Source organism: Ctenocephalides felis, unplaced genomic scaffold (genome assembly GCF_003426905.1).
Source record: "Ctenocephalides felis isolate EL2017-DRISC unplaced genomic scaffold, ASM342690v1 CF-g0.4_SCAFFOLD_01886, whole genome shotgun sequence".
NCBI classification, from domain to species: Eukaryota; Metazoa; Arthropoda; class Insecta; order Siphonaptera; family Pulicidae; genus Ctenocephalides; species Ctenocephalides felis.
The window spans coordinates 170,134,984-170,162,318 of NW_020538040.1; the positions used below are offsets into that span (position 1 = coordinate 170,134,984).

The following is a 27,335-nucleotide window of genomic DNA, read 5'->3' on the forward strand; positions in this document are numbered from 1 at the left end:
CTCGTAAATTGCCATCAGAGCATACACTGCATTTCTGAAATTTATTGGCCCGACAGCTTGTTAAGTGGACACGGGAAAATCAATATTATTAAAGATATTGGAACTAATATTTAATTTATTTCGATCAATTGAATTATTCATTTATTATTTATGTAATGTACTGTGGACTAAATTTTATATATATCGAAATGCCCACGTGTTTCCACGCTTCTGGCAAATCGTAAAGTAATACATTTGGATGACTTATTTGAATATGCAACTATCGATAAATTAATGGTCAATTTTGTTACGCAAGATAATTAAAAACTAAGTTTGAATTTATTACTTGATAGTTATCGTCTCAATAAATCGATAACGTGATTATGATAATTATTAAATATAGTGCTATTTTTCACTGTTGTCAACTTTCTACAATATTTAAGCTCTATTGTTCTCCAATAATCTCTTTCCATAATGTCTATTCTCATCGGTCCTGCTGATTTTGGTAATCGAAATAAAATGAATCTTTACAAATATAAGATAATTTGTCATGAAAAGTTGTGTCAGAATAAGGTTAAAACAGAAAGAATTATTATCTGTTATCTAATATATGCAGAATGCAAAAATTAATTGATGCATAGCACGTGCACATATTTACTATTTTGTATAAGAGCACAAGAAAATGTTTCCTTCAGGAGGGCGTCCATTAATCACGTGAGCCTTAAAGTGGGAGGGGGGTTTGACAAAAATAACAAAATATCATGTTGGGGATGGGAGAGTCTAGTAAGATATTTATTTTTATATCAAATTGAAAAAAAATCGAGCTATTGAGACTGTACTTTGTGTTACATAGTTATAGAATTTATTAAAACTCTCCTTCGATAATTCAGGTTGTTGGGTTAAAATTTAACCCTTGTAGCTGTGGACTGTATTAAACACTGATTTGTTTGCATATTATGTATTTGTTGCAGTTCTAATTACAATCACTGATTTGTTACTAAGTTATAATAAAAAGATATATTTATTTTTATTGGTTATTTACATGTTGTTAACTTTAGAACTAGACTTTACTTTTAGAAGTGAACAACTAGTTCCGTTAAAACACTCCGCCCCCCTTCTCTACCAGGGGTAGCAACCATTTCGTATGAAGCAGGATGCCCTGAAGTTTTGTCACCTTCATGGCCAATATAATAAAACGAAAAGACGTCCGAACAGAGACATATTGATAGCGAATACTCTACGCATACGTGATCTCTAATTATTTTTTATAATTAAACCGCTTTACCGCTATAGGTCTATAATATTTTAAGGTCTTCGGTTTGACTATAAATTCTATCACCATGCAAAGTTTCGTCGTCATAATACCAGAAGAGTAAATCTAAGGTTCTCCTTCTTAGTTAATTTTTTGAATTATTTTGCCCTCTTCTAATGTGCATCTCGACAATACTACATTATCCAGCAAAAAATGTTTATATTAGGTTGTCAAATATCTCCCTTCCGCTTTTTTGCTCTTGGTTTATAATACAAAAAGGCGGAAGGGAGATATTTGACAACCTATTATTTTTAAAGTGTTTTGGATTTACTTGGTAAATCTTACTATTCCATATTTCTTTATCTGCACTATCGGATAAATCTCCCTAATGCATGCGCATTCCACGTTGTCGAGGTTCGCATCTGAGCCTCTGGGGACCGCGCTCTCTCGGTCAGAGAGAAGAGAATTAAAAACAGTAGAGAAACATTACATAGGATATCGCAATTATGAAAGTCATTCCGTGGCGCTCATTACACCCTCTGTCAGAGCGTGAAACTTCAAAAAGTCGAGCTTGCTTGCATACACACGTACTAGGTGGAAGGAAGAGCCAAGCAGCAACACAAGGCACGTAGAAGATTCGTACTGGCGCACGGACATCGTCGCACTAGATGGACAGCCGATGATTAGATGAACCGGAGGAATGACGAAGGAACTGATTTGATGAAGTGTTAGACAAATTTCGAATAGGGCAAAATTTTGGACAGAAATAACTGGGTGATTTGTTATTCGAACTAGTAGTTGCTGTAACTTTCCGTACCGCAATTTAAAAATTTTAAATGCTTTAAATTTTTTTGAAAAATTTGATTTTTTTTCAATGTAATCGCGCTGTTGTTTTTAGAAACGAAATATCAAAGCGCGTAAGCGATGCGGCGTCGCAGTCTAACAATGGAACATTATAAATCTTACTCATAAAAATTTAAACAAAATTTGTACTTATTATTAAAACCTCTATAAAACATCTTATAATTCGTTGTTCATTTGTCTAATGATCATTTTTGACCGCAAGATGGCATTTTTTTACTTTTTTTTATTGAATCTCTAAAACCGCTGGACCTGTCTTCCTAAAAATTTAATCAGTTCTTAATTTTATCAATACAAGTGAAGTTTTTTTTTGAATTATTGGAATTGGACGCTCCGTTCTCCCAAAACCTAAATATTCATTTTTGGCACTTTTTGCCTTGTATCTTTGAAACGGCTAGACCTGCGTTGGCTAAAAACTAATCCTTATCAATAGGAATCGAATGCTTTTTGAATCATTCAAATCGGTTGACCCGTGTTCTCGAAATCGTCGACGAAAAATTGTATCCGCACATCCATCCATTTTTTCTAAGGTGGCAAACGTTCAGAAACCTTTGTAACGTAACGATATATACATTTTTTTATTCTAGATTTTTTTTTCGCGATTACTACAACTTATCCTAGATGTAGTTAGAAATTATAAATGTAATTCAAATTATACAAATATTAAAATGTAGATATATATAATATTAACTTCCCTTAGAGTAAATTGAAGTAATCGCCAAAAAATCGAAAATGAAAATTTTTATATATCTTTACGTTTCAAAAGTGTTTGAACATTTTGGCATACCTTAGAAAAAATGGATGGATGTATGTGTGTGTGTCCGGATTTCGGGAACACCGATCAACCAATTTGAATAATTCAAAAAACATTCGATTCGTATTGATAAAAAGACGTGCACTTAAAAAGAAGTGCAAGATGAAAAACTGATTACATTTTTGGGAAGGCAGGTTCAGCGGTTATGGACTCTCAATAAAAATAAGTTAAAAAATGTCATTTGGCGGTCAAAAATGTTTATTGGACATATGTACATCAAATTATCAGATATTTTATAGAGATTTTAATAATGTATACACATTTTGTGTAAATTTTTTTACCTATAGTCTATTACTAGAGTTCGTTCTCATATGATGTTCGTCGGTCACACATGAAGGAGCCGTCGCCCTGTTTCTTCATTTCCGTCGCATCGTCGGTGTCTAAATTTTTGACAGTAGATATGTCACAAATTTTGATACAAGAGCCGTTGATGAAAAATGAATACATTGTTCAGCACGGCCGAATGCTCGTCTTTGCGCAACGGTTGGTTAGAAGTATAATTAAAATCCATCAACGGCTTGACAATGTGATATTTAATATTCATTCGGATTTCTTAAGTGTTGAAGGAATGACAAAAATTAAAATCTTTATTTTAATCATGAATTTTAACGGTATACTGGTAGAAAAATTTACACGTTTCTATATTTGTGTTGGATAGTATTGAATAATTGGATAGTATATAGAGATAGGACATATAGAGATAGCATATATGGTAAAATAAAGATAGTGTAAAAAGAAAGTAGTAGATTTGGGTAAATGCTCTGAGTAAACAGGGTCAATAAAAGCAAATAATTATATTTGACTTTGGTTTCTAGAACATTAGGCATAAATAGAATAGAAATAGGAACAATTACTAATAGTTTATTTTGGCAAACCCTAAATATGCTAGTCATTTTTAAGAATTCTGAAACCTTCGCAAATATAAGATTTTTATCTGAGCGCGTGCATATATTAATTCCCTCCTACGACCTTTAAATGAAGTAATCCAATAATATCTCGTGGGCATCATCTATATTCAACAGTGTAATGATAACTATGAATGGCAAGTCGGCTAGCAGTCACCCGTTCCTTGCCGTACACGTTATGACCCATAAAATAATATTACAGGATAATAAAACAAATGAGTATCAGCTACTTGAGTTAGGGCAGTGGTTGGCAACCTTCTTGCTTTATATCCACTCAGAGAAAATGACACATATTTACTTAAGTTTTATTAGCCAACTGTACAAGGATGATACATGTTGATGATTGATTATGGTAATTTTCATCAGGTTTTTGAAATTCTATATCGGCTATTGTTAGTGATGTGGATAGACATATATGAAATATCGAGACTTAGAATATATATAATCGTCAGAACTACATGGTCTATGAGCTGTGTTTGCTATCGTGTATCCTAACTCAGTATTTTTTCTCGAAATAGCAACTTATCGGTCAACTACTTTTCTGTTCTATGAGTAGACTAGATATATTAGACATGCATATCTAATAGTATTAGCATATATGTGATGCAGCAATGTTTATGAAAGGCAATAAATCGAGTTTAAATTTGATTTTATACTGCTTGATATCGAGCAGGTCGGGGTTGAATTGAACCCGGGACTTGTAAGCACAAGCCTGAATCATGACACCACATTAGACTCATTTCTTTATTCAAACTATACTTTTATATTGAATTGTGGACTTAGACAGTGGTTATAATACAGAATCTGAAGATAACTTCTTAAATACAGCCCAAACACTTACTGACCAGCGTGACTTCTGTAATAATAAAATCTCTGCTTAATCTATAAAATTTACGTTCTTAAATAATAAACTTAAGCATCATTTTCATTAAATTGCAACAATTTTATGAAAAATCAATTTGGTCAACTAACTTTACCTATTTGTGAATTGAAACTAATGGGCCGATTCTGCCGCTTAACAGAAAAATGTTATGGCAAGGCTATGCTACGCTTCAACTTCCAAACATTATGCTACTGAATCATACTGAATACTTTCAAAATGTCATGTGTTTGCTGTGCATTCAGGCGTTTTACACATAAACTGCAACGTCACCCGTATGTTATGGAACTGGATCAGAAAGACCCTGTTATTTAAGATCGATTACTTGGCATTTTTGCGGCTTCTAGGTTAGGTTTTCTATCTGATAAATCGCAAAAAAACGCCTGCCTGCACAACAACCACATGGCTTTTGTCAAATTTAGTATGGAAAGTTCTTGATATCATAGCAATGTCATAACATTGGTCTGTTATGCGGCAGAATCGGTTCATAAATTTGCGTTACAGATAGTTTTATACCCGTCAGAGATTAACTTTTTTCCCATATTTTAACAGCAATCAGACTCTCGCGTTTTATAAGCTGTTTGGCCGAAACTTTACGTCGGATTTTTAGATATTAACCCAATGGTTGATGCAAATTTGATAATTTTGACAATATATTTAATATCTATATTTCCAAGCAAAAACTGATATTGCTCCTACTTGATATCAATTACCTTAAGTTTATTTCTCAATTGGAGGTCTAACGACAATTGAATGCAAGTCTATCCTTTATCATTGAAATGGAATTGCATCGTGGTAGTCCGATTGGAATCTCGTCGAGTGAATAAAGCACGCGCACACAAGGCTGCACGCCGCAGACATTAGACCGGCGACTCGCCACTGCGGGCTCTGCAATAAATCATGGTCGTTAAGCGATGCACACTGAAGTCTAGTAGAAGCGTCGTTGTATTATTATGTAACAAATATTACATCTTTAAGTATCTTTTTTCAAACAAGGATTATGGTTAACTCTATATGAAGTAATAATGTAGTATTCAATTAACTTGTATGCAAGAGCTATAAAAAGGAATAGAAATGCAGCCTTACTCTATAAATCATCGATTGAGTATGCCGTACATCTACGTAGATGATATTTATGGAGTTTTGTTTGAATAATTAAAAATATCTGTATTGGGGAAAGATACATATTCTTGTACATAAGATAAATATAAGGACTTTTTTTCGTGGCACAATAGTAAGCGCCTAGATTTAGAACGACATTTTTCAGGGTTCAACTTGCGTTTTGGACAACGTGTTATCTAGCAGTGGTGATATTCATTTTCACTTGAAAATCGGTCAAAATGTGTTTACTAGTGACAATGGTAACGGCTTGACAATGACGATGAGTTAAATATATCATCACTATTAGAATGATGAGAATGATAAATATCGAAACGAGATGAGACCGAGACCATGGGGATAACTCTAAATCGAAATCGAGAATTGGAGTTTTGAAATGTGGTGCTGGAGAGAAATGGAGAAGCTAAAGTGGATAGATAAGATACCAAATGAAGAAGATCTAGTACTCAAAGAAAGATATCTACTGAGCACTCAAAGAAAGAAAACTGGATCGGACCCATTCTGCAACAAGGGCGCCTTCTACATGACGTCGTCGAAGGTAAAATAGAAGGACTAAAAGGATTGGATAGAAGAAGAATGTATATGGTTGATGACTTACGCGTAAAAAAATACAGGGAACTGAAAAACGAAGCACACAATCAGAAAACCTGGAAACACAAGTTTGGAAATAAAAATTCATAAGAGTGAACAGAGAGTGATTTGCGCTAAAGGGAATAATAATAAGATGAGGGAAAGGGAATCATTGCTTTGTGATGCTCTTATGCCATGGACCTGCCTTTGGGCAGACTACTATTTATTTATTTATTATCACTATTAGAAAAGGACAATCATTGGGTTGCTTATATATAAGTCCATCAATAGTTAGGAATAATCAATGACTACCTTTTGAAAAGCCAGGCATTTACAAAAATGACAAATTTAACAGATTATAAAGCTGTTATTCTGATTGCTCTTCAAATATATACATATACAAAAAGTAATCTAACAATAAGATAAATATAAACTATAACTGGAATCATCATCATAAAAATAAAAAAGTGTGAACAAGATGATGGATAGATAATATAAAAATTTGAAAAGAATTTAAAGGAGTTAAGTCATGCTTGTATTTGTCGAACATAAAATTATTGTACGTTTTATATGAAGATAGCCAGTGGTATATTTTGTTTATTGATTCGCAAATAATAACTATTTTTTAGTATATTAATAAGTTGTGGCAGCACAAGTTGGCCATAGTATATAATTTTAATGACATATCGATTGTATGAATGATTCTGATTTTTAGTTACAGTTTTATACTAAGCAGGAGAAATTTATATATACTCGTCCAAAAATAATTCATCCTAGAATAGTTGTACTTATAAATGATTTGACTTCACTTTTAAGAATGCCGTCGGTCGGTACGTAAAAACAAACCATTTACACAGTATTAATCCCATGTTCTTAAATTAATTGTTACTTAAATTACTAACAGTTTTGTTGAATAAAATAGTATTTTAAGAAATGACAGTATATACTTTTGACATTGGATTTGCAATAAAAATAAATTATAGTAATGTGTTAAATGCTAAATTTAACTTAATTAAATATTAAAAATTGTAGAGGAATTATGTAGTGACTTGGATCCAATGTACAGAAATATTTGTGAGCAGATGAGCGTTGTAGTCACAGTCTTCCAAATCAATTTTCATGTTACGATCGGTATGAAATTTATATAAAATATTGTTCTCTTATTTTTCAGAAAAATGTGATGATGGTGGATTAAGGGTCAACGGTAAAGGAAAGAAAATGCGCAAACCCCGGACGATATACTCATCCCTTCAACTGCAACAGTTGAATCGGCGGTTTCAACGGACGCAGTACCTCGCGTTGCCTGAACGAGCAGAACTTGCAGCCAGCCTGGGACTTACTCAGACACAGGTTAGAATAATTAAATAATTTTAAATAATCAAGCATTTGTCCTAATAATAAAAAATTTCAAGGGAAGTGTTATATGCAAAGCCTGATACCTCATCAAGTTGAATTATTAAAATCAAACGTACAAGCTTGTGTAAATTGACAAGCGGTGGTATAGAACGAATACATATTTAGTCATCCCTAGGCAGTTTTGTTTTATGTAACGTACATTTAAAATGCAATCACGTACAATTAATTTACTTTTCATCGAAGTGGCAATGAAATGAGTACTAAAAATTAGTATCCCTGTGAGATAAAATGTAATAATAATGATGGATTAACCGTTCAGTTACCATCTAAAAAGATCCGACTTAAGGAGAAACTCAAACTGATTGCTGTTAAATATGACTATAAAAACAAAGTAGTACAAAATTACTGAGGAACAAGATTTGTTATAAAATTCATGTATTACCACAAAATTAACTCAAAATTGGCAATTTTTTTAATCTAATTGACATCAAAATTAATCAATAAGGTAGTACCATTATTCTGAGACTCGGCCAGACATAGGTTTCAATAATAAAAAAAGTATGGAAGTGTTATAAGTCACGTCTAATATTTCACCAGAATGAAATACTAAAAACACACGTACAGTATTTCTTTTTGGTGTAAGTTGAGTTCAACATGGAGTTTATGTTCTACCTACAAAATTAGCTCGCTGATAGTAAATTAAGATCTACTTAGTCTTGAGCTTGAGTAAATTAGTTGTTTGAGCTATGTGATTTCAATCGGTAGTTGCAGGTTTGATACCCATCTCGGGCAGCCTGATGTCAAGCAGTAGTGACATCGGATTTCACTTCGAAATATAGATCGCAATACGTTTCAAAATAAAAATAGCACTTCGGAGCATTGATGCAACAACACTATCAGAAAAGCGTCGGGTTGTCTTTAAAAGAATAAACTACATCTTAGGTAGTAAGGACAATCAATGACATTTCTACTAATAAAGTCATTCATAGTAATAAATAGTGATTAATATAGTTTAAAGAATATGCAATAATTTGGATTGCTGTAAAATAACAAAAATTCGGTGTCAAAATTGATCAATAACGTAATATGCGTAATATCTAAAAATCGCCCTTAAAGAGGCTATGCTGTTTTTGCATATTTATATAATTATTTAAGCTCGTCCAAAATTGATTGGTCCAAATGTTTTTATAATATATTATATTGGTATTATTATACTTCCTTTTATTATTTTCATCAAAGAAGTAGATCATAGTTCACATATGCACGACTATCGGCTAATGAATAGTAACATCTAAAGCCTCTTACGATAGAGACCTAAAAAGTTGCCGTTCACTAAATAATACCTTGCTTGAATATCATTATACACTAAAATCTAGCAATACAGTTATTAACAAATATAATTACATATGCCTTAGCTTTCTTACGGACGGACGATAAATAAAAGATCCACGTTTTGTCGTGGTTCTCATGAAAATTCCCGAAAGGGGTCTTTGCGACGTACATATCTAATGTATCAAAGTCACTTTAGAATTCAATCCAATATTAATTCGATTCGACAATATAATTTTACTACATACAATCGGTGCATGCAGCAGACAGACGAAGACAACGACAGCTGATAGTGAATTTATAAATATAATCGTCAAGTATTGTACCTGAATTTAAATTGAATATTAATAGATATTTATTTAGGGAAATTATACACTAAGTAAAGTCAATTTATTTTTTATATTTTAATTTGGACCGCTAATGTTATTTAGTTGGCGTAGCTTCAACATTTTTATTACGACGTGGATATGGATCTACAATTTAGCTAATAATTCTAGAATAAATTTAATATATTTATTCATTTACAACCATTTACCACGCAAATTGAAATCAAAATTTTAAAATATTCTTAAATAATTCCTTTTATAAATGCTTTTGACAAAAAATATATATCAACACTGTAGGTGAATAATTTTTTATTTTCAATTTCCTATATATTTATTTTTTTTTAAATTTAAAAGTTTTTTAATATTCTGTCACCATTAATATTGTATTTCATAAAAAGTTGTTTCTGACAGAAAACCTGACGGAGGGACGTTATACATTTTTTTTAAATATATTTTCTTTTTTAAATATTTTATATGATAACATAATAAAATACGCCCATCTCAAAAGAATAGATCAATTCGTTCAGATATGTGATTATTCTTTCAAATAATATGCATGTAACAATTATTGCATTCAATGTTTATGAGGAAAATGATATTTTAATGAAAATAAGAGGATTCAGTCTTGTTTTATGTATAAGTATATTAAAATAATTGAAAAATTTGCTATTATAAAATATTCAAAATTAATTATATACATAAATAACAGCCATTGTTATTTTGTTAAAGCGCGTATATATTGCTAAAAGTATTTTCATATCCACAAATCAACAGATCGATTTTTAATCAACTTTATGAAAAAGTTTGAATTAAACATTTTAGATATAAAAAAAATCTGCTAAATAATTTTGAACTAATCAATTTTGAAAACAATCAAATCTTTGAGTCCATCAATATATAAATAATAAATTTAAAAGAAACTTTAATTGATCAATATATGTAAGCATTTGATCATTAATATTTGTAAATACATTACAAAATTATCCTCAATTTTGTACTAACTTAGCAAGGTGACAATAATATATGAAAATGAGACCTTAAAAGGAGTTTAAATTAATTAATCACATTAATTTAAACTCCTTTTAAGGTAAATAGGCAAAAAATGATTTTTTATAAAATGTGTATTTAGAAGTGCATAATAAGTTATAAATCTTAGTGAAAAAATATCTATATTGATTAATGAATCTGATCCATTGTCAATACTGACACTTGAGACATTTGTACCATCAATTAAAATTAAAAAATTATTGTTGACAGCTATTATTGAATACTGTCAATAATGAAAAATTAGCATTTTTGCAGTGTTATTTGCAGTTAATTATAAGAATATAAATTACACAGTCAATATTATTTTTTGTTTTAGCATAAAACAGCCGTGATTTGTTTCAACCGTTCTATTATTTAGGGATATCCCATAATAAACGTTCGTGCTCGGTGGAAAGCTAAAGCTAGAATATTATATTGCCACACGATCCATCATTATTGTATTTACTAATTGGTGTCGGGTCAAATGGGTAATTAGTGCAAGCAGAACGCGGGCGGCGAGGGCGCCGAGGGTTGCTTCAACCCTAAACCGATTCGGGGCTACTGTAACATAAGCGCGTGCGGGAAAAGTTCCAAGTTGCGGAATAGGAGCACATCCATAACAACATTCATACAAGGACGGTTCTGTTAGAGAAAATATGCTTTGAATTTTTTTTTTTTAATTTTACCATATAATTCACAACTTCTTTAATCGACATCTAGTAAATTTAATTAGATTAAAATATAATTAGATAATATAATTAGATTAAATATGACAAATAAATTGACAATAGTAGAAGTAGCCAGTGTTACTTCTATTTCAAATACAAAATACATTTGTTTGGGGCTTTGAATAGTACAAAAATGTACACAACTAGTGGTGCATTACATCATGCCTTAAGGAAAATTGCTGAAACTTTCCGTACCGATAATTAAGATTTTTGAAAAAGCTTTAGAATTTTTTGAAAACTTTAAAAATTTGAATTATTTTTATATCTGAAATTTTTAACTTTTTTTAAAGCAATCGCTCTGCGCAGCTGTTTTAGAAACGAAATATTGAAGGCGTAGTCTAACGAATAAACATTGATACGGAACCCATAGAAACATAAATATGAATTTGTATTTATTATTGAAATCTTTATAAAATATCTGATAGTTTGTATATGCGTATGTCTAATGATCATTTTTGACCGCCGCATTTTTTTACTTTTTTTATTAGATTTCCGAAACCGCTAGACCTGCCTTTCCAAAAATTTGTTCAGTTCTTCATTCTGTCAATACAAGTCAAATGTTCACTTTGTCCTCTCAATCTGAATTACTATTTTTTGGCATTTTTGTTCCGTATCTTCGAAACGGCTGGACCTGCCTTGGTCAAAAACTGTCAGCATGTCTTTTATCAAGAGAAATCGAATTTTAATTCATTCAAATCGGTTGATCCGTGTTTTAGAAATCGTCGACAAAAAATTGTATCCGCACATCCATACACACACCCACACACGCGTACATCTATTTTTTCTAATGTATTCCAAAATGATCAGAATGTTTTGAAACAAAGATATATATATATATATATATATATATATATATCAACTTTCATTTCCGATTTTTTTGCGATTACTACAACTCACCTGGGAAGTCAAAAATAGTGAAGCTTAATTAGACATTTCTGAAATTCTTATATATATATATTTTTTTTTCAAATTTTTCATAGAAAAATTAAGTAAATGTTAGAAAAATAATAAATGATAGTAAAATATCGTAATGGAAAAACTGATTTCTTTAATATTTTTTTAATAATTTTTAGTAACTTTTAATAATAATTATATAATAATTTATGGGTTGCAATTAACTGATTAATATTACAGCAAGTATCTAAAAATATAAAATTTATTATCAATTATAGTTTTTTACGAAATTTATTTTATATTTCAATATTATGAAAATAGTTAAATATAATAGTTTTGAATAAATAATTTTAAAATTTATTTATAATTAAAATTTATTTTTGAAATTTGATATGCATTTTATTAGTAAAATATAGTTCGACAACGGAATTGCCTTACTGAGAGATATCTTAGAAACTTCATTAATTAATATCAATTTATTAATTTTGTAACATGTAAGTACTGGTAAATTAAAAAGTTTTACTCTTAGGCCGCTTAAAATGTTTGAAAAAAGGTGCAAGTTCAAAGATTAGTTCATTGACAGGCAAATTTCTTGTTTTAATAGAAATCCGATGAAAATTAAAATTTGCTGTAGTCAGATTATTCTAGTCATAAAATAGTAAAGAATTATTTCAAAATTTATTTTTCAATAAATGGAAATATTTGCGAAAATTATGTGGTATTCAAGTCGAAAGGGTTAATTTTGTGCAATACGTTGGTTAATTCAAAAATATTATAAAATTTTCAATATAGTGTTTTTAATAATTTGTAATTAAACGTAATAGATACAAAAAGTTTAACTTTTAAACAATGCCGTAAGTCTTATTTTATAACCTTTATGAATAGAGTTCTGATTTAACAAGCGAACAGAGTATCAAATTAAAATACTCTACTTACTCAATAGTCGTAATATGACTCTTTGAGGGTATAGGGTTGTAATGGTACTCCTTATGGACATACACGAAAGTATCGATTATTATCAGATATATATTTGAACTATTTTCAAGATCATATTATGTTTTGACTACACCCATGTTAGTTTAAATTAATTTTTTTTTGTGAGCTAAAGTTAATAATCCAAGATATGATATTACCATCAGAATATATTATAAAGAGCGAGATATAGATCAGGTCGGCTACAAATTTGCTACACATTTTCACTTCTATGTATTATTAATACATTACAGGTTTTGCCGTAACACGATCGAGCCTGATTGATATATATGTACGTGAAAAAAGATTGCATATTAATAAGTACGCGATATGTAACATTTTTAATGGGATTTTTAATGGAACGGAATGAATGGAACTCTTGCTTCAATGTTCGTTAATAAGTATATCGCGACCTTTACTTGCTCAGAAGCAGTACAGAAAGATCAGCAAAAAAAATCTACATGAATAAGCTAAGTGGTACATTGTTACAGTAATGCATTCATATGGAAATAATAATATTGAAGTTAAATTAAATTTTATTAATATATTATGTACTATAAAGTTATCCACGATTTTTATCAGTTTCAGTAAAATCTTTTTTATAGAAATGACTAGAGTAAAAATGAATTTTATCAATGAGTGGTAATAAGAAAATCAGAAGCATTAAAAAAACGGTTCGAGGAAAGGTTTGCAAAAATTGAAAATTAATAAATTTAAGCTTGATTAATTTTAGGAGAAAGTGTATAGATTGCAAAGCTTGTTTCGTAAATTAGTTCTTTATTAAAAATCACACACCCATAATAAATTTATATCTTGCTAATAGTAAAGGACAAGGCGAGCATTTTCGAGGATTTACTTGATACAAATCTTCAACCTTTGACACATCAACTGTGTTTACGTTGTTTAGTGAAAGTTGAAAATAGGCAATTGCTAAATTACAAAAATTTGTACGATCATATATGTATGTATACCCCACCGTTCCTCCAATTCCCAATGCCCCATCACCGATAAGTGTGATATGTGCACCGCAAATGTGTATGATACGGTGACCGGTTTATGATGTGTATGATGTGAGCCGATAATACCTGACCTGAAAACTCGAGGTGCACTTCCAATTTTGATTTATGCAACAAACGAGATTTTCAGCAAGCTCGCCGTTCGGCCAACTATTTTTTTTTTCGTTATCTACAACGGCCGTTCGACGCCGCCGGCCGGGTTAGTGGGACACTATGCACGCAAGTACGAAATACGACGTGCGAAATGATAAAGGAAAATGATGGAAAATGTAACGCGATAATAATAATAATAAATGCTAGTCTGCCAGAAGGCAGGTCCATGATATGAGAGAACCACGAATCAACGATTCCTTTACCCTCTCCCCTCCCCCATCAAACTGGGTTTATATGACTGAAGTATATTAATGGCAAAATTCTTCACATTAAGTTTCAAACGCAAGTTTTTAGGTACTTTCTTTTTCCTCATTGTCATTCAAACTTTGACCAGGCTCTTTTATAATCATCTCAAGATTCTTCGGGTAAGGCATGATATTTTTGGGAATTTAAATAGAGCAGGGTGGGGGCACAAAGGTCCAACTTGTCTTTCAGTAAATGTACTGTCTGAACTATATGAACTATTTGACGACATATAGCATGTATCAATCAACAACAAACAACTATCGAACAATGTTCAGTAAAATTTCCGGTTAACTCCTAATTATAGAAAAACGTGTTATTACTATTTCTCTAAAATTTGTCATCGGTCCTTTTTGGCCTCATTGGCGGGATTTTTGACCAGAGTGCAAAACATACGAAAATACGAAAATACAAAATTTTACGAAATAATAGCTACAATATTTAACGAATATGAAATACAAATTTTTTGAAAACACGTTTGTAAATTATTGGCTAATTTTTTATCCGAATCTCGAAAATGATCTGCTATCATTATTGTTCTATCATCCTTGTAAGAAAACATTATTATTAATTTGTGTGAATATAAATCCCACTAATATAATTTTTTCTTGATTTTCCAAGATACTAATAGTATATATTTATATCATCCCTGATGAAATAAATCTTAGCATTTCCTCAACTTCTACATTCGATATGTCGCATAAAACTTGCCAAAGGTATCTAGAAAAGCAAGTGTTAAATTTTCAGAAAGATAGTCAGAACTAGTATATGGGAACAGGGCAATTGTTCTATCTAAAACTGCATATAAAGTTCATATCAAACACAGAATCTAACAGTTAAGAGACAATGCGAATAAAGTTGCAATGCATATTTATATTTTTCATGTAGAATAATTCATAAGCGTATGCGTGTCATGAGTCACAATGATTGCGCGGTATTTTTACAGCGGTAGAACAAAAAATAATCATATGTTTATATAAGTCGTACGATTTACTAATTATTCTGAATGCAAAGATGACGATACAAAAAATTATATACGTTTCAATAAAATAAATAAATGTAACAAAAAATCAGATCGAATGTGAATTGATGGAGATATTCGTGTTTTTATGTAATATCAGCATTTGCATATTCGATTCGTTGTGATACATTGAAATCATTTTATTGCGACAATATTTTTACAGCGAAACCATCGTGGTGTAATGGTTAAGAACGTGGGTAGCTTGAACTAGTCCCTGGTTGGATGCCAACCTCGGCCAGCTCGACATAATGCAGTATCATATCAAATTTTCACATAAGGTTATAGGTTTTTAAATATAATCAAGTAAAAATCACCTTCCGTAGGAATTGCTGCAACACATACGCCAACACTATTATATATACATATGTAATGTAGTTTACACGTAAAAAATAGTAGATAGCCGCTGGGTTGCGCTCTCCAAAAAAAAACTAGGTTAGGACGTACAAGAGCAAGCATAGCTTATTGAACAGGAACTTTTGATCTCATTCCTGTGAAAATATACTAATTAAAATTGCTCTTTTTGTCTTTGTAAGTTTTATCGTATCGTGATCAAATAAGTAATTGGTATGCTGCTATTGTATTTAAAAATACTATCATTAGCTCTTCAAATTTTTGAGTGCATGGAAGAATCTATGTGATTATAGAAAAACTCGGTATTACAAATATGTATAAATTAACTATGCCTATTAAATATTAATAACCAAATTTAGATTCAATTAATATGTATTTAATGATTTAGCTAATTCAGAATTGATGTATTGGTTGAAACAAAGAGCATTTATGAGCAAATCAGACACAAATTAAAAATATTAGTCGTTCAATTTCACACGAATATATAATTAATTGAATTTACATTACAGGATTTAAGTAACATTACTGAACTCTTTGCATTAATAATATTAATAGGATACATAAAAAAGATGAACGATTTCGTAAAATTTGCGTAATTGAAAATTGTGTCTTACATGTATGACCAAGTGACATATAAATGATTTCACACATTTTGTTATTTTTAGGATGCATTACCCACTAAGACTACTTAAGCCATTAGCCGATTATAGTCCAGTAATATAGTAAGTTCACCTCGGAATTCGAGATACCCAGCTGTAAGTCTGTAATATTGACACCCTAAAAAACCTATATGGTATTGACATCCTACCATATGTAGGTTTTGGGACAACTTTAGGGTGTCAATATACAAGTATTTACAAACTTATAGCTGGGTATCCCGAATTCCGAGATTCTTACCTAATTTAAGCTTAAATGACTAGACTATTATATAAATATTTAATTTAATCAGTAATTGCAAACGATTATGGCTAAAACTTCGAACTGCCTCAATAACAATTCAGTTACCAAATGTTCATTAGCCAAATTCATTTATTCATTTTCTGATACGCAACAAATAATTTAAGATAGCGTTCGCTATCGCCCAGTTAATTTGTATGCAAAAATATGCCACTCCCGGGTTTTTCAATATTCATTTTTTCCAAAATAAATTATTAATGCGATATTATTAATGATTAAAATGCAGTAATACGACGATGCAGAACGCGTAGTACGACGATCCATAAACAAACGTAAAATCCGATTAGATATGTCATAATGCCTTTTCTAGGATGATCGCGCAAATAAGATATAATTATTTTACGTCAATAAGTTATTACGTCAGTAACATAATATATGATAAAAATACACAAAAACTGTAAGTCGAACTGTTTGATGAGGACTAGGAAAATACAACCATGTTTTTGTTCTATATGGATCATTCTGTGCTAAAGTAATTTTTTATCAAACTTTGTTACTAAGTAGCCTGTCTCCGGACAGCTGTATTAAAAAAGAAATATATCATCAATATTGGAGAAAAATTAAATTATTAAATATTTAAAGCATATAGTACAACTGGAGCAAATTAGCTCCAATTTAGAGTGTACAAAAATATCGATGTCTATTAAAATCATCGTTGAATTACAAAGTATTGATTTTTAATTAAATCTACTTAATTATCAAACTAAAATAACTCGAAATATTAATACAAGCGTTTCAAGTCACAATCGTGAATTAAAAGAATGAATATTTATGGAAAAGCTCTCCAACAACCATTGACTTGTCTTTTAGAACAAACTCGTAGATTAAGGGACGTATCATCATAATAGCTTATTATTTAATAAACATTTAAGCTCATAAATAAATGAAGTTTAGTTAGATTATAATATATTAGATTTAGCCTTTTGAAATTGTGAAATATTAAATATAAAATATTTTTTCTCCATTATATTTGTGATCATAACAATTAAGCAAAACCTATTCACAAAATGTGATTTATAGAGTTTCTATCGTCAATTCTGAAATTAAGGTAACTCTTACTGGTACAAAGTAATAGGAATAATGTTTTTTCTCAAAGAAAAGAAATTACAGCAAGAAAATATAATTTATTACCGACTGCTGTGCAGTGTTAAGCCAAAGTGATTGCAGATTAAGGATACTTTCTCGTTTTTTTTTTTGCTATTAGATCAACCGTTTGGTCAGAACACTACTTTTTAGTGCTTCAACAATAATAAAAAAGCAAAGATTCTAAAAATTAAGTTCTAAGCATTTGAAATCTTAATTTCGGTAGCAATGCTGACATGGGTAATGCGCGTGGTCTATTTTTTGCAACTTTAATGATTTATAATTTAACTCTTTCTAATAGGCCTATAATATTTCAAGGTGTTCGATTTAACTAATAAACTCTATCACTATGAGAAGTTTTATCAAAATTCCAGATGAGTGAACATGGGGTTCTCCTTGTTAGTAAGAAGTCGCATGTTCGATTGATGCAAATTGACTCTCAAAGTTGCAAAGTTAAAAATTAGTGGTCTTGGTTTACTTGTAACAATATAGAACAGATGTAAATCTTTCAATCTTTCTATTATGAACATTTTTAGAATCATTTTAGTTAATCATTCAATTTTCTTCCGTCGATGTGTATTTCATTTATCCCGCCACAAATGCAACTAATCCGAGAAACACAGAACGTGTCGAGACTAAGAATCGTTATAGTGAATTCGTTCGAGATTCGTTTTTATCATCGGTTTTTTCGTACTCTATCCCCTTATAGTTAGCGGTTAGCGAACAAAACGATGCGGTTTAGATCAGCACAATTTGTTATTCCTTGTTATATGGGCGCAGAAAATGAATTTATAACGTTTTCGCCTGTAGCAGAATAGAAACGATCTTTTTTCATTGTGTTCTTTACGATGGAAATCTGTTGAAAATCGCATCTCCGCTCCGGTTAATTGATACTTCTGCTGGCCGACTCGACTGAATTACACGAGCCGTGACTAGGCGGTCGATGAGAGATAGGAAACATCGGAAAACGCGATACGATAACAAGATACGACTATAAACCGTCATTAAGTAATAACATTTCAGTTTTTGAAATAGGTATTCTGGCTCAGTTTCGCATGCAAACAAGCACAGCGAATCTAACGGCTTAAATGTAGATCCAGTACAGTTGATCATTGTAATGGACCAATGCTTCAATGTTGATTTTTGAAAACTTGAACTTATGAATTCTAATATGAGTGCGATGTGGAGCTACTCCAGTAACAAAAATTTTTGGGCCTAAATACAATATTGGTAATAATCGCAAAAGTACAAATATTTTTTTTATGCAGAAAGTTCAACGTTAACTAAACTATATCTAATTCAGATAGGTTTGCCGCGTCTATTAGTAGTTGGTGGGATTTTAACCAGAGATCCCAGATTTGATACCTTCTAGAACAGCTTTGATGTCAAGGATATAAGTTTTTACTTGAAAATACAGATAGCAGCAACATGTACCTGAGTGAAAATAGCCTTTACCCAATATTGCAATGAATTCTTTTATCACTATAACAGGAATTGCAATCTTAAAACTGATCACATAGAAATAGGACAACTGTTTAGGTTGCCATCTACAAAAACAGATGTTGAGTCATGTCATTAAAACAGATCAAAGAGCTTTATAATCCTTAAGTTCTGATGCTGTGCATATCATGTAAAAATGTTCACAGTTTCAAAAGTCAACTATATAATTCTTTTCTAATAAAAATTTGACATTAACTAAATAGAAGTATATTTAATTCAATTCAGATTATAACACAAATATTAATTTTCATAATTGGCTAGGATCACGTGGTTTAGTTGGTGGATTGTACAAAATGAACAAAAGCTTTGATAAACTATATGTGTGGAATTTTATTTCTCTCCATATCGAGGAAGCTAGGTGTGATTACCCAGAAGGAGTTGGTCAAATCTTGACTAAAATAAAAATTAATAGAATAAAGTCAAAGTGCGCATATTACTGATCAAATCGAATACGCCCTTATCGTTCCAAAAATATATTCAATTTACTATTAATTGTGGTGCATTCTATGAACTGCGAACAAGGATTGTGTGGTTTTAATTAAGGTAAAAAGTTGTTTTTGAAGTAAAATGCTACTCAAAACTATTAGTCATACCGAAATAGCCTATAAATGTTCTAAATATCTTGAAATTTGAGATTGTTTTATATTTCTCTTTTCTAAGATTGCAGTTTAAGTATGCCAATGTATGGGTTGATAGTCCCATCAAGGTAAAAGATGAACAAAAGCTTTGACAAACTATATGTGTGGAATTTTATTTCTCTCTATATCGAGAAAGCTAGGTTTGATTACCCAGAAGGAGTTGGTGAAATCTTGTATAAGAATAAAGTAAAAGTGCATTAATTACTTATTAACTTATCGAATATGCTCTTATCGTTCCAAAATATTTTTAATTTATTATTGATTAACCAGTTAATTGTGGTGCACTCAGTGAACTGTGAACTAGGATTTGTGTAGTTTGAATTAAGGTAAAATGTTTTTGAGGTAAAATGCTGCTAGTAATATATTGATTAAATAGTATAAAATATATTTATTTTATACCGGTATAGCCTAAAAATGTTCTAAATATCGTGAAATTTGAGATTGTTTTATATTTCTCTTTTCCAAAATTGAAATCTACATTTACCAATAGACACCACTTAAATCCACACTCAAAAACATTGAAATGTTTCATAAAAATGTTTAAAGTTATAGCGTTGATTGCACTCTTACATAATTGACTATTGTCTGTTTCAATTCTTTTTGTATAGAATAAAAAAAAAAGATATTATATAAAGAGATGATCCACATTTATTAAATTTGATCAACTTAGTTAAACACTCGAATTTATTTCATAATCTATTTCTAATCATATTTAGCTTTATTAATTCCGTGATTAAATATTCTGGTTGAGCTATATCTCTAATATCTGGTCAATAAATAAATCTCAATATCTCATGAATCTAATGGGTGTGTTAATGGTTCAACGTCAGTGTTTTATGATAAATCGTTGCATTTTCAAAAAACTCGCTCTAATTTCAGTTTGAGCATTCAAAACTGCTTCAATGATTTTATCTACAATCTCTAGGTGTCAGTTATTGCGGCGACTGTGTATTCAAACCATATTAATGGTCAAATCTAATCTAGGCGGGAAATCTCTCTAGGTGCGATGCGATTCTTACCGCGCGATTTTATCTGTGCAGAGATATGATGTAATAATAATGTCGAGCGCACCTATTCTATTTTAATTTTTTTTCCTTTGTAATTTGTCACAGTTCCGTCACCAGCGAGTTTGTCTTAATGATCGTCAGAACTGTAAACCCGTCTTTCGGTTGTCGGCTCCTGTTTATTGTCAAACCGGAGACCCAACAGACCGAATCTGACTTTGTAATCATAATATCATAATGTATACATACGTGGATCTTCCTGAGGAACATGGGTATAAATTTACATTGTTTCATTCATAAAGTATTACTAATGACAAATCTGTTATTTTCAGATTTGAGAACTTGATCGATAACATAATAATTGCACGACCGGTGGTATAATTTTTCTTTGTAATAAATCTATAATCAGATTGAGAAGTTTTTTTCTTTTCAATATTCAATTATTCAGGCAACTGTGATTGACAAATTTACTCGTTATGGAAAAATGGGAAGATTTTTGTATTGGGGAGTATGCTCATCATGCGTTAAAATCTTTGACCATTGGCATACTTCATGTGGATTTAAGTGGTGTCTGTTGGTGAAAATGAATTTTGTGTGTTTTCACTATTTTCAAATAAGAGCAGACCGGTCAAAGATGCGTAATGTTATTCCAGTCTAAAACTTTTTTAAGGGTTTTCTTTCTGGTCTGAAGAACTGCTATATATAGTGACGTCGTTGATAGTGAAGTTTTAAAAAAGAATGATTATGATAATTTATATAAGAACAGTGAGTTCAAACTTGTGTGTAAATTTTTGATAAGACTCAAGTATGAAGTATTTTATATTAACCCTATGAGTCCGCGTAACTTTCAGGTCACATTCCAAATTTTTCGATATTAGACCAAATAATTATGGCTTTTTCCGTAAGGTGACGCATAAATGTTAATTCTATAACGTTAATAAGATAATCAATAGCAACATTTATGAACTTTGCTAAGTTTTTCAACCTGAAATAATATTTCATACATAGAAGAGCAAACATAGCCACTATGGATTGAAAGTCAACTTAATTCATTAATACCAAAAAAATTATTCAAACAGGTTTTTTGTTTTTAATTTGCATATATAGGCTTTAAATTACTGATACTTTTTCACTTTAATTATTTTTGGAAGTAAAACAAAAATTTGGGTCATAGAGGGTTAATTATCTATCTACAAAAACAAATTCAACGAACCGTTCTACATTGTCCCGTGTTCTCAAAAAGCTGATAATTTAATAAAAAAAAATCTGAAAATGCATAATATTTTCAGACTCAAATATTTGGGCTCGCTTATAGGTAATTGCAACGAAATTCCAGGTTTGGTACCAGCTTCGAGCAGGCTGATGTCAAGCAGTAGTGACATCGGTTTTCACTTGGAAATATAGATAGCAATATGTTTCCAAATGAAAACAGCCCTCATGCGGCATTACTGCATCAAATATATTCGCCCCATTACAGAAATTGTAGTAATAAAATTTATCACACAGAGAGGAGTTAATTGTTTGGGTTGCCATCTGAAAATCAACGCAGGCAGTTTTAAGTCAAATCAGCTCAACATATAGATCACCATATAGAACTCTTAAGTTCTGATTGCTGTTCAAATGATATTGAAAAAAATCGTAAAACAAATTCGCACAGTAGTAAGCATTTAAATTTCATTTCAACCATATGATGTAGTGGCGACTTGTCCCGTCGCTCGTACGGCGGTCGCTTGCAAATCAAAATTACCTTGTTTATATTGACGGATTATTATATTTTTGCATATATAATGCGTGCACATTCAGTATGTCCCAGTACATTGACGCTTAAGCGTGTGTGAGTGTGCACTTTTATCTTATTTTATTATTTTTTGCCCTTTTTATCGTCGTGTTTTCTTCGTTTTTTGGTCGTTATGCATATTTATCGCAGAAGAAAGTCATCGCGTTGCGCTGCGGTTCTCCTTGTGTGTCTACGGTACGAGCTTGTGACAAACTCGTGTTTCAATATCGTGTTATCCGTTGCTTTTTTATTATTACATTCAGTTTTTCGTTTTTCGCAATTCCTTCCTCCGTTCGGTGCTTCAACATCTCCTTCGGTTACCCAACGATACTGTTACCGCGAGATTTTTTTTTAGAAACAATAATATTAAAAATGCGTTCACGGGAAGATATTTTATCAACATCAGGAACCATATACCAAAAAAAAATTTTGTTGAACCATTGAATACAAGCTATCATGTTGGGACATTCAGTAATTATTTTGAGCATATATGGCTTTTTGAATGGATGGCAACCCAGTATTTGTCCAATCCGTTTGTGACTAATACTCGAAGAATTTGTCGACATTTATGATCACATATGCAGCTCTAAGCTCGAGAGGCAATTTTCACTTGAGGTTATATTTGAAATCTATTACCTCAAGTGAGAATTTGACATCAAAACTGCCTGATGTCGGACTTGGTCGCGGCTGAGATCGAACCTGCCAACCCGGGACTAGTTTGTGCTAGACCACGTCCGAACTAATTGCGCCACTGCTTGCCCATATACCAAAAATATGATTTGAATTTATTTTGAACTCGGCTACAGAATGAACTAGTTATTGTGGGCTTATCTTACCTAGAGCATTTAGTCAGCAATTTTCTTTATATTCTTTTCTTTTTTTGACTTTTCGATTTTTTTCTACTCCATACAGCACATCTTTGATACAGATTTTTTCATTCTTATGTCCTTCTAAATAATATATTCTCATATTCTGATTTTGCTTTTTTCTTACTTCTAATTCTATCCAATTTCAACCCAACATTCAAATTCTATTCAATTTCAACTCAACAATAGAAATTGTCAAACGACAGTGCCAGGACTCAATCCGAGAATCGCTGGCGCTTGAGTCGGGCATGCTACTGCCTAAGCTATGCCCGCTGCTAGAATGAACTACAAACTATTAAAACAAAGTTTATCAAAAAGATCCACTGCACCTATTGATGATACTCATGTATCTTGCAGGATACCTTTTGCAGGAAATTTTCAATATGATTGCCATCATAGAAATTATATGATATGCAATTAGTCAAAATAAAAACACAACTAAATGACGTAATATTTTTATTTATCACAAAAACACCCTGCCTTGGGCAGTCTAATGACAAGCAGTAGTGACATCAATCTTTACATGAAAATATAGATAGTAATATGTTTCCAATTGAAAATAGCACATGCCCGACATTGCTGCATCAAAAAAAAAATATCAGTATTACAGGAAATGAAATAAAAAAATTCATCACCTAGAGATAGGGTAATAGTTTGGGATGCCATGTATAAAACTGAGGCAGGACAAATCATCACAATAGAATATAGAATTTTTACAATTATGAACGATCCCTTAAGTTGTGATCTAATAATATAAAAAATCACACCACCAACTTATTCTAGTGATAAAAATCTCCTAACCAAATTTAACTAAGTATAACTTGTTTGCTTTATAGTCGTTTTAATTTCAATCAACATTTCGAATTCTACCAAGGTATTTTAATAATCAGAACTAGAAGCATTTCTGCTATCCCTTATATATTTCCTCATTGAAACTCAATAAATTGAGAATCTCTGTAAAGCTCAATATCTTATATGTAAATTGTGATATTATTAAGACATCAAGTATCATATATATTATACGCAAGCAGTTACACCACTTATGTTATTTCAATTTTAACATGATGATGGCAATTTGGATTCTTATTACTGCAAAAAAAATCTATAGGTTTAACGTATCGGGTCCAAAACATAAATTAACAACGCATACGTTATAGGTAATAATTGAAAGGATTTTTGAACATTTTGAATGATAAAAGTTATCATTCATTATCATTAAATATTGTTAATTTGATTATTGATGATTATTTTGATACAATAATTTTTTTTGGATCACATACTCCAAAAAGATATAATTACAATTTATTAGGTATATAATTTTTTACTATTTTTTGAATATTGGTCAAATGAGCATATTCGACAATTTCTGTGATAGAACATTTTCACATAACCGTTTATTTAACTAGTTGCCAAAATTGTGTCTTCTTATATTGCAAAGCAAATTGATCAATAATACCTATTTCTTATGTATATTAACACAATGTGGTAATATTCAAGAATCGATTGAACGTTTCATTTTTCTTCCACGGTTTTGATAATTAGTCTATTAGTTCAGAAGCCGTTATTTTAATCTGACTAAAAAAATCATTGTTCATTTTCACAATACTCATGAATAGAGAGAATTCATCTGGTGCTAGTGTATTAATATATAATATGACCACAGAACATAACAGTCTTGTAAGTAATAAGTTTATAGGTTTCGAAACAACATTATAACTGTGTGCTTTTGTTAATTACGTGACCGAATAATGACATTTAGAAAAATATGTGGAAGTATTTTAAAAAATATATAAAATTTAATGCCAATTTGTCTTATTGTAACTTTGATGAAAAGCGATTTGAATTTCGTATAAAATGGGGTTATATCAGTACTGAAAAACTATTTAAAAAAATATTTATTTATGTTGCAGTTCTTACAATTATTCAGTGATTTACAAAATATTAATTTTTAGAAAATCTTGATGAATGTTTGTATGTTACTACTTGAACAATTAGTAAGATCTGAATTATTTATTTGATATAACTTAAAGTGAACAATGCATTGAATATTGAAACAAAATCCATTATGCTTTTTAACATTATTTTTAATTTTCACAAATATTATAAAGCTGCTTTTCGTGCATATAAAAGCACTTAAATAAAAATAACATAAAAATATAACAAAATGCAAATCAAATCTACTATTTATACCAGAATATAATCGCTGCCATATATCACTACTATAAGTAGTATTTTATAGTAATTTTGAACTTCCCGTAGGGTAAGTTATAGTAATCGCAAAAAAATAGAAAATGAAATTTTTATAAATCTATACGTTTCAGTGTTTCTGAACATTTTGGCATACCTTAGAAAAAATTGATGTATGTATGTGTGTGTGCGGATATAAAATTCATGAACATTCGATTCCTACTAAATAGAAGACGTGCTGATTAGTTTTTGGCAAAGGCAGGCCTAGCCGTTTCGGAGATGCGGGGCAAAAAGTGCCAAAAATGGTACTTTAGTTTTTGTGATAAACGGAGAGTCCGATTTAAATAATTCAAAGAACATTTTACTTGTATTGACGTAATGAACAAATGGTGAATGAAATTTGTAAAGGTAGGGTCTAGCGTCTCCCTAGATCCAATAATAAAAAAGCAAAAAATAAAAAGTAGATGATGAAACAAAAAAAAATCTAAACAAAAAAATCATTTTTTTCTAAAAAGTCAAGTTTTTTTAAAATCTCAAAAATTTCTAATAATTTTTTCAAAGCTTTGCAAAGTTTTTTTTTTTAATTTAGTTTTCGGTACGGAAAGTTCCAGCTATTTGCCTTAAGGCACGATGCCATTCACCACTAGTTACTATCTGTACTTACTACTATTGCTGTACCTATACTGTATTTTTTTTTTATTCATTTATTTGCGTGCGTTTTTCATATTCCATTTAATTCAGTGTTAATTAGTTAATATCTAATATTGTATTATTATGATTGTAGTTTTACGTCCTTTTGATCTATGTAATAAAATAAATAAATAAAATTTGTCTATTACAGTTGAGTAGATAAGTTTTATTAGAATCGCTTTGAACTTTCTCTGTGGTCACAGATTTTTAATTCATTTCTCCCGTCGTAATATCTGTAGTTAATACAAAAGGTGTGAATATTGGTCTGTTGCGCTTGCCTGATCTTACTTTTTTCTTTGTCCGTCGCACGGTAGCCGGAATCAAAAAACATACGAATAAAAATAATAATAACAATATAATATAATATAATAATAACGCTCGAAAAAAATCGAAAGAAAACGATAGAGAGTCGAATACAATAAAAAAGTGAACAAGAAAAAAAATAACATCCAAGAGCACAATACAACATATAATGCAGTGTAACCGAATATAATAAACTTAATTATGTATAATGCAGGAAAAAGGATTTGAATAATGGTCACAGTATGTGTGTGTATGTTTTTTTATCACGTGTATTCGGAATCTAAGGTTATTTAAGGTCAGTGTTGGACTACCGGAGTCTTTTTATGAAATCGCTTAAAATTCTTATAAGCAAATTAGACAATATGATTTTGTGTGTAATATGGTTTTGAAATATATTTAGTCATCGTTACGTAAATCAGTTTTTTCTGAAAGAAAATTACTCAATATCCGTGAATCATGAGAACTTTTTAATGACAAGCGACCTTTAATCGTCAAGAAATGGTAAGATAAAAATTTATCATCTCTTTATTGAAGC

General features: G+C 30.7%; 1 protein-coding gene across 1 annotated transcript in view; it reads left to right on the forward strand.

Annotated features, from left to right (window-relative positions):
* The window catches only part of LOC113376248 (homeotic protein distal-less-like), a 106,578-nt gene that overhangs the window by 46,675 nt on the left and 32,568 nt on the right, over window positions 1-27,335 (forward strand). The window contains 1 exon segment of the mRNA XM_026616154.1: window positions 7,552-7,730. Coding sequence (XP_026471939.1) covers window positions 7,552-7,730 — 179 coding nt within the window.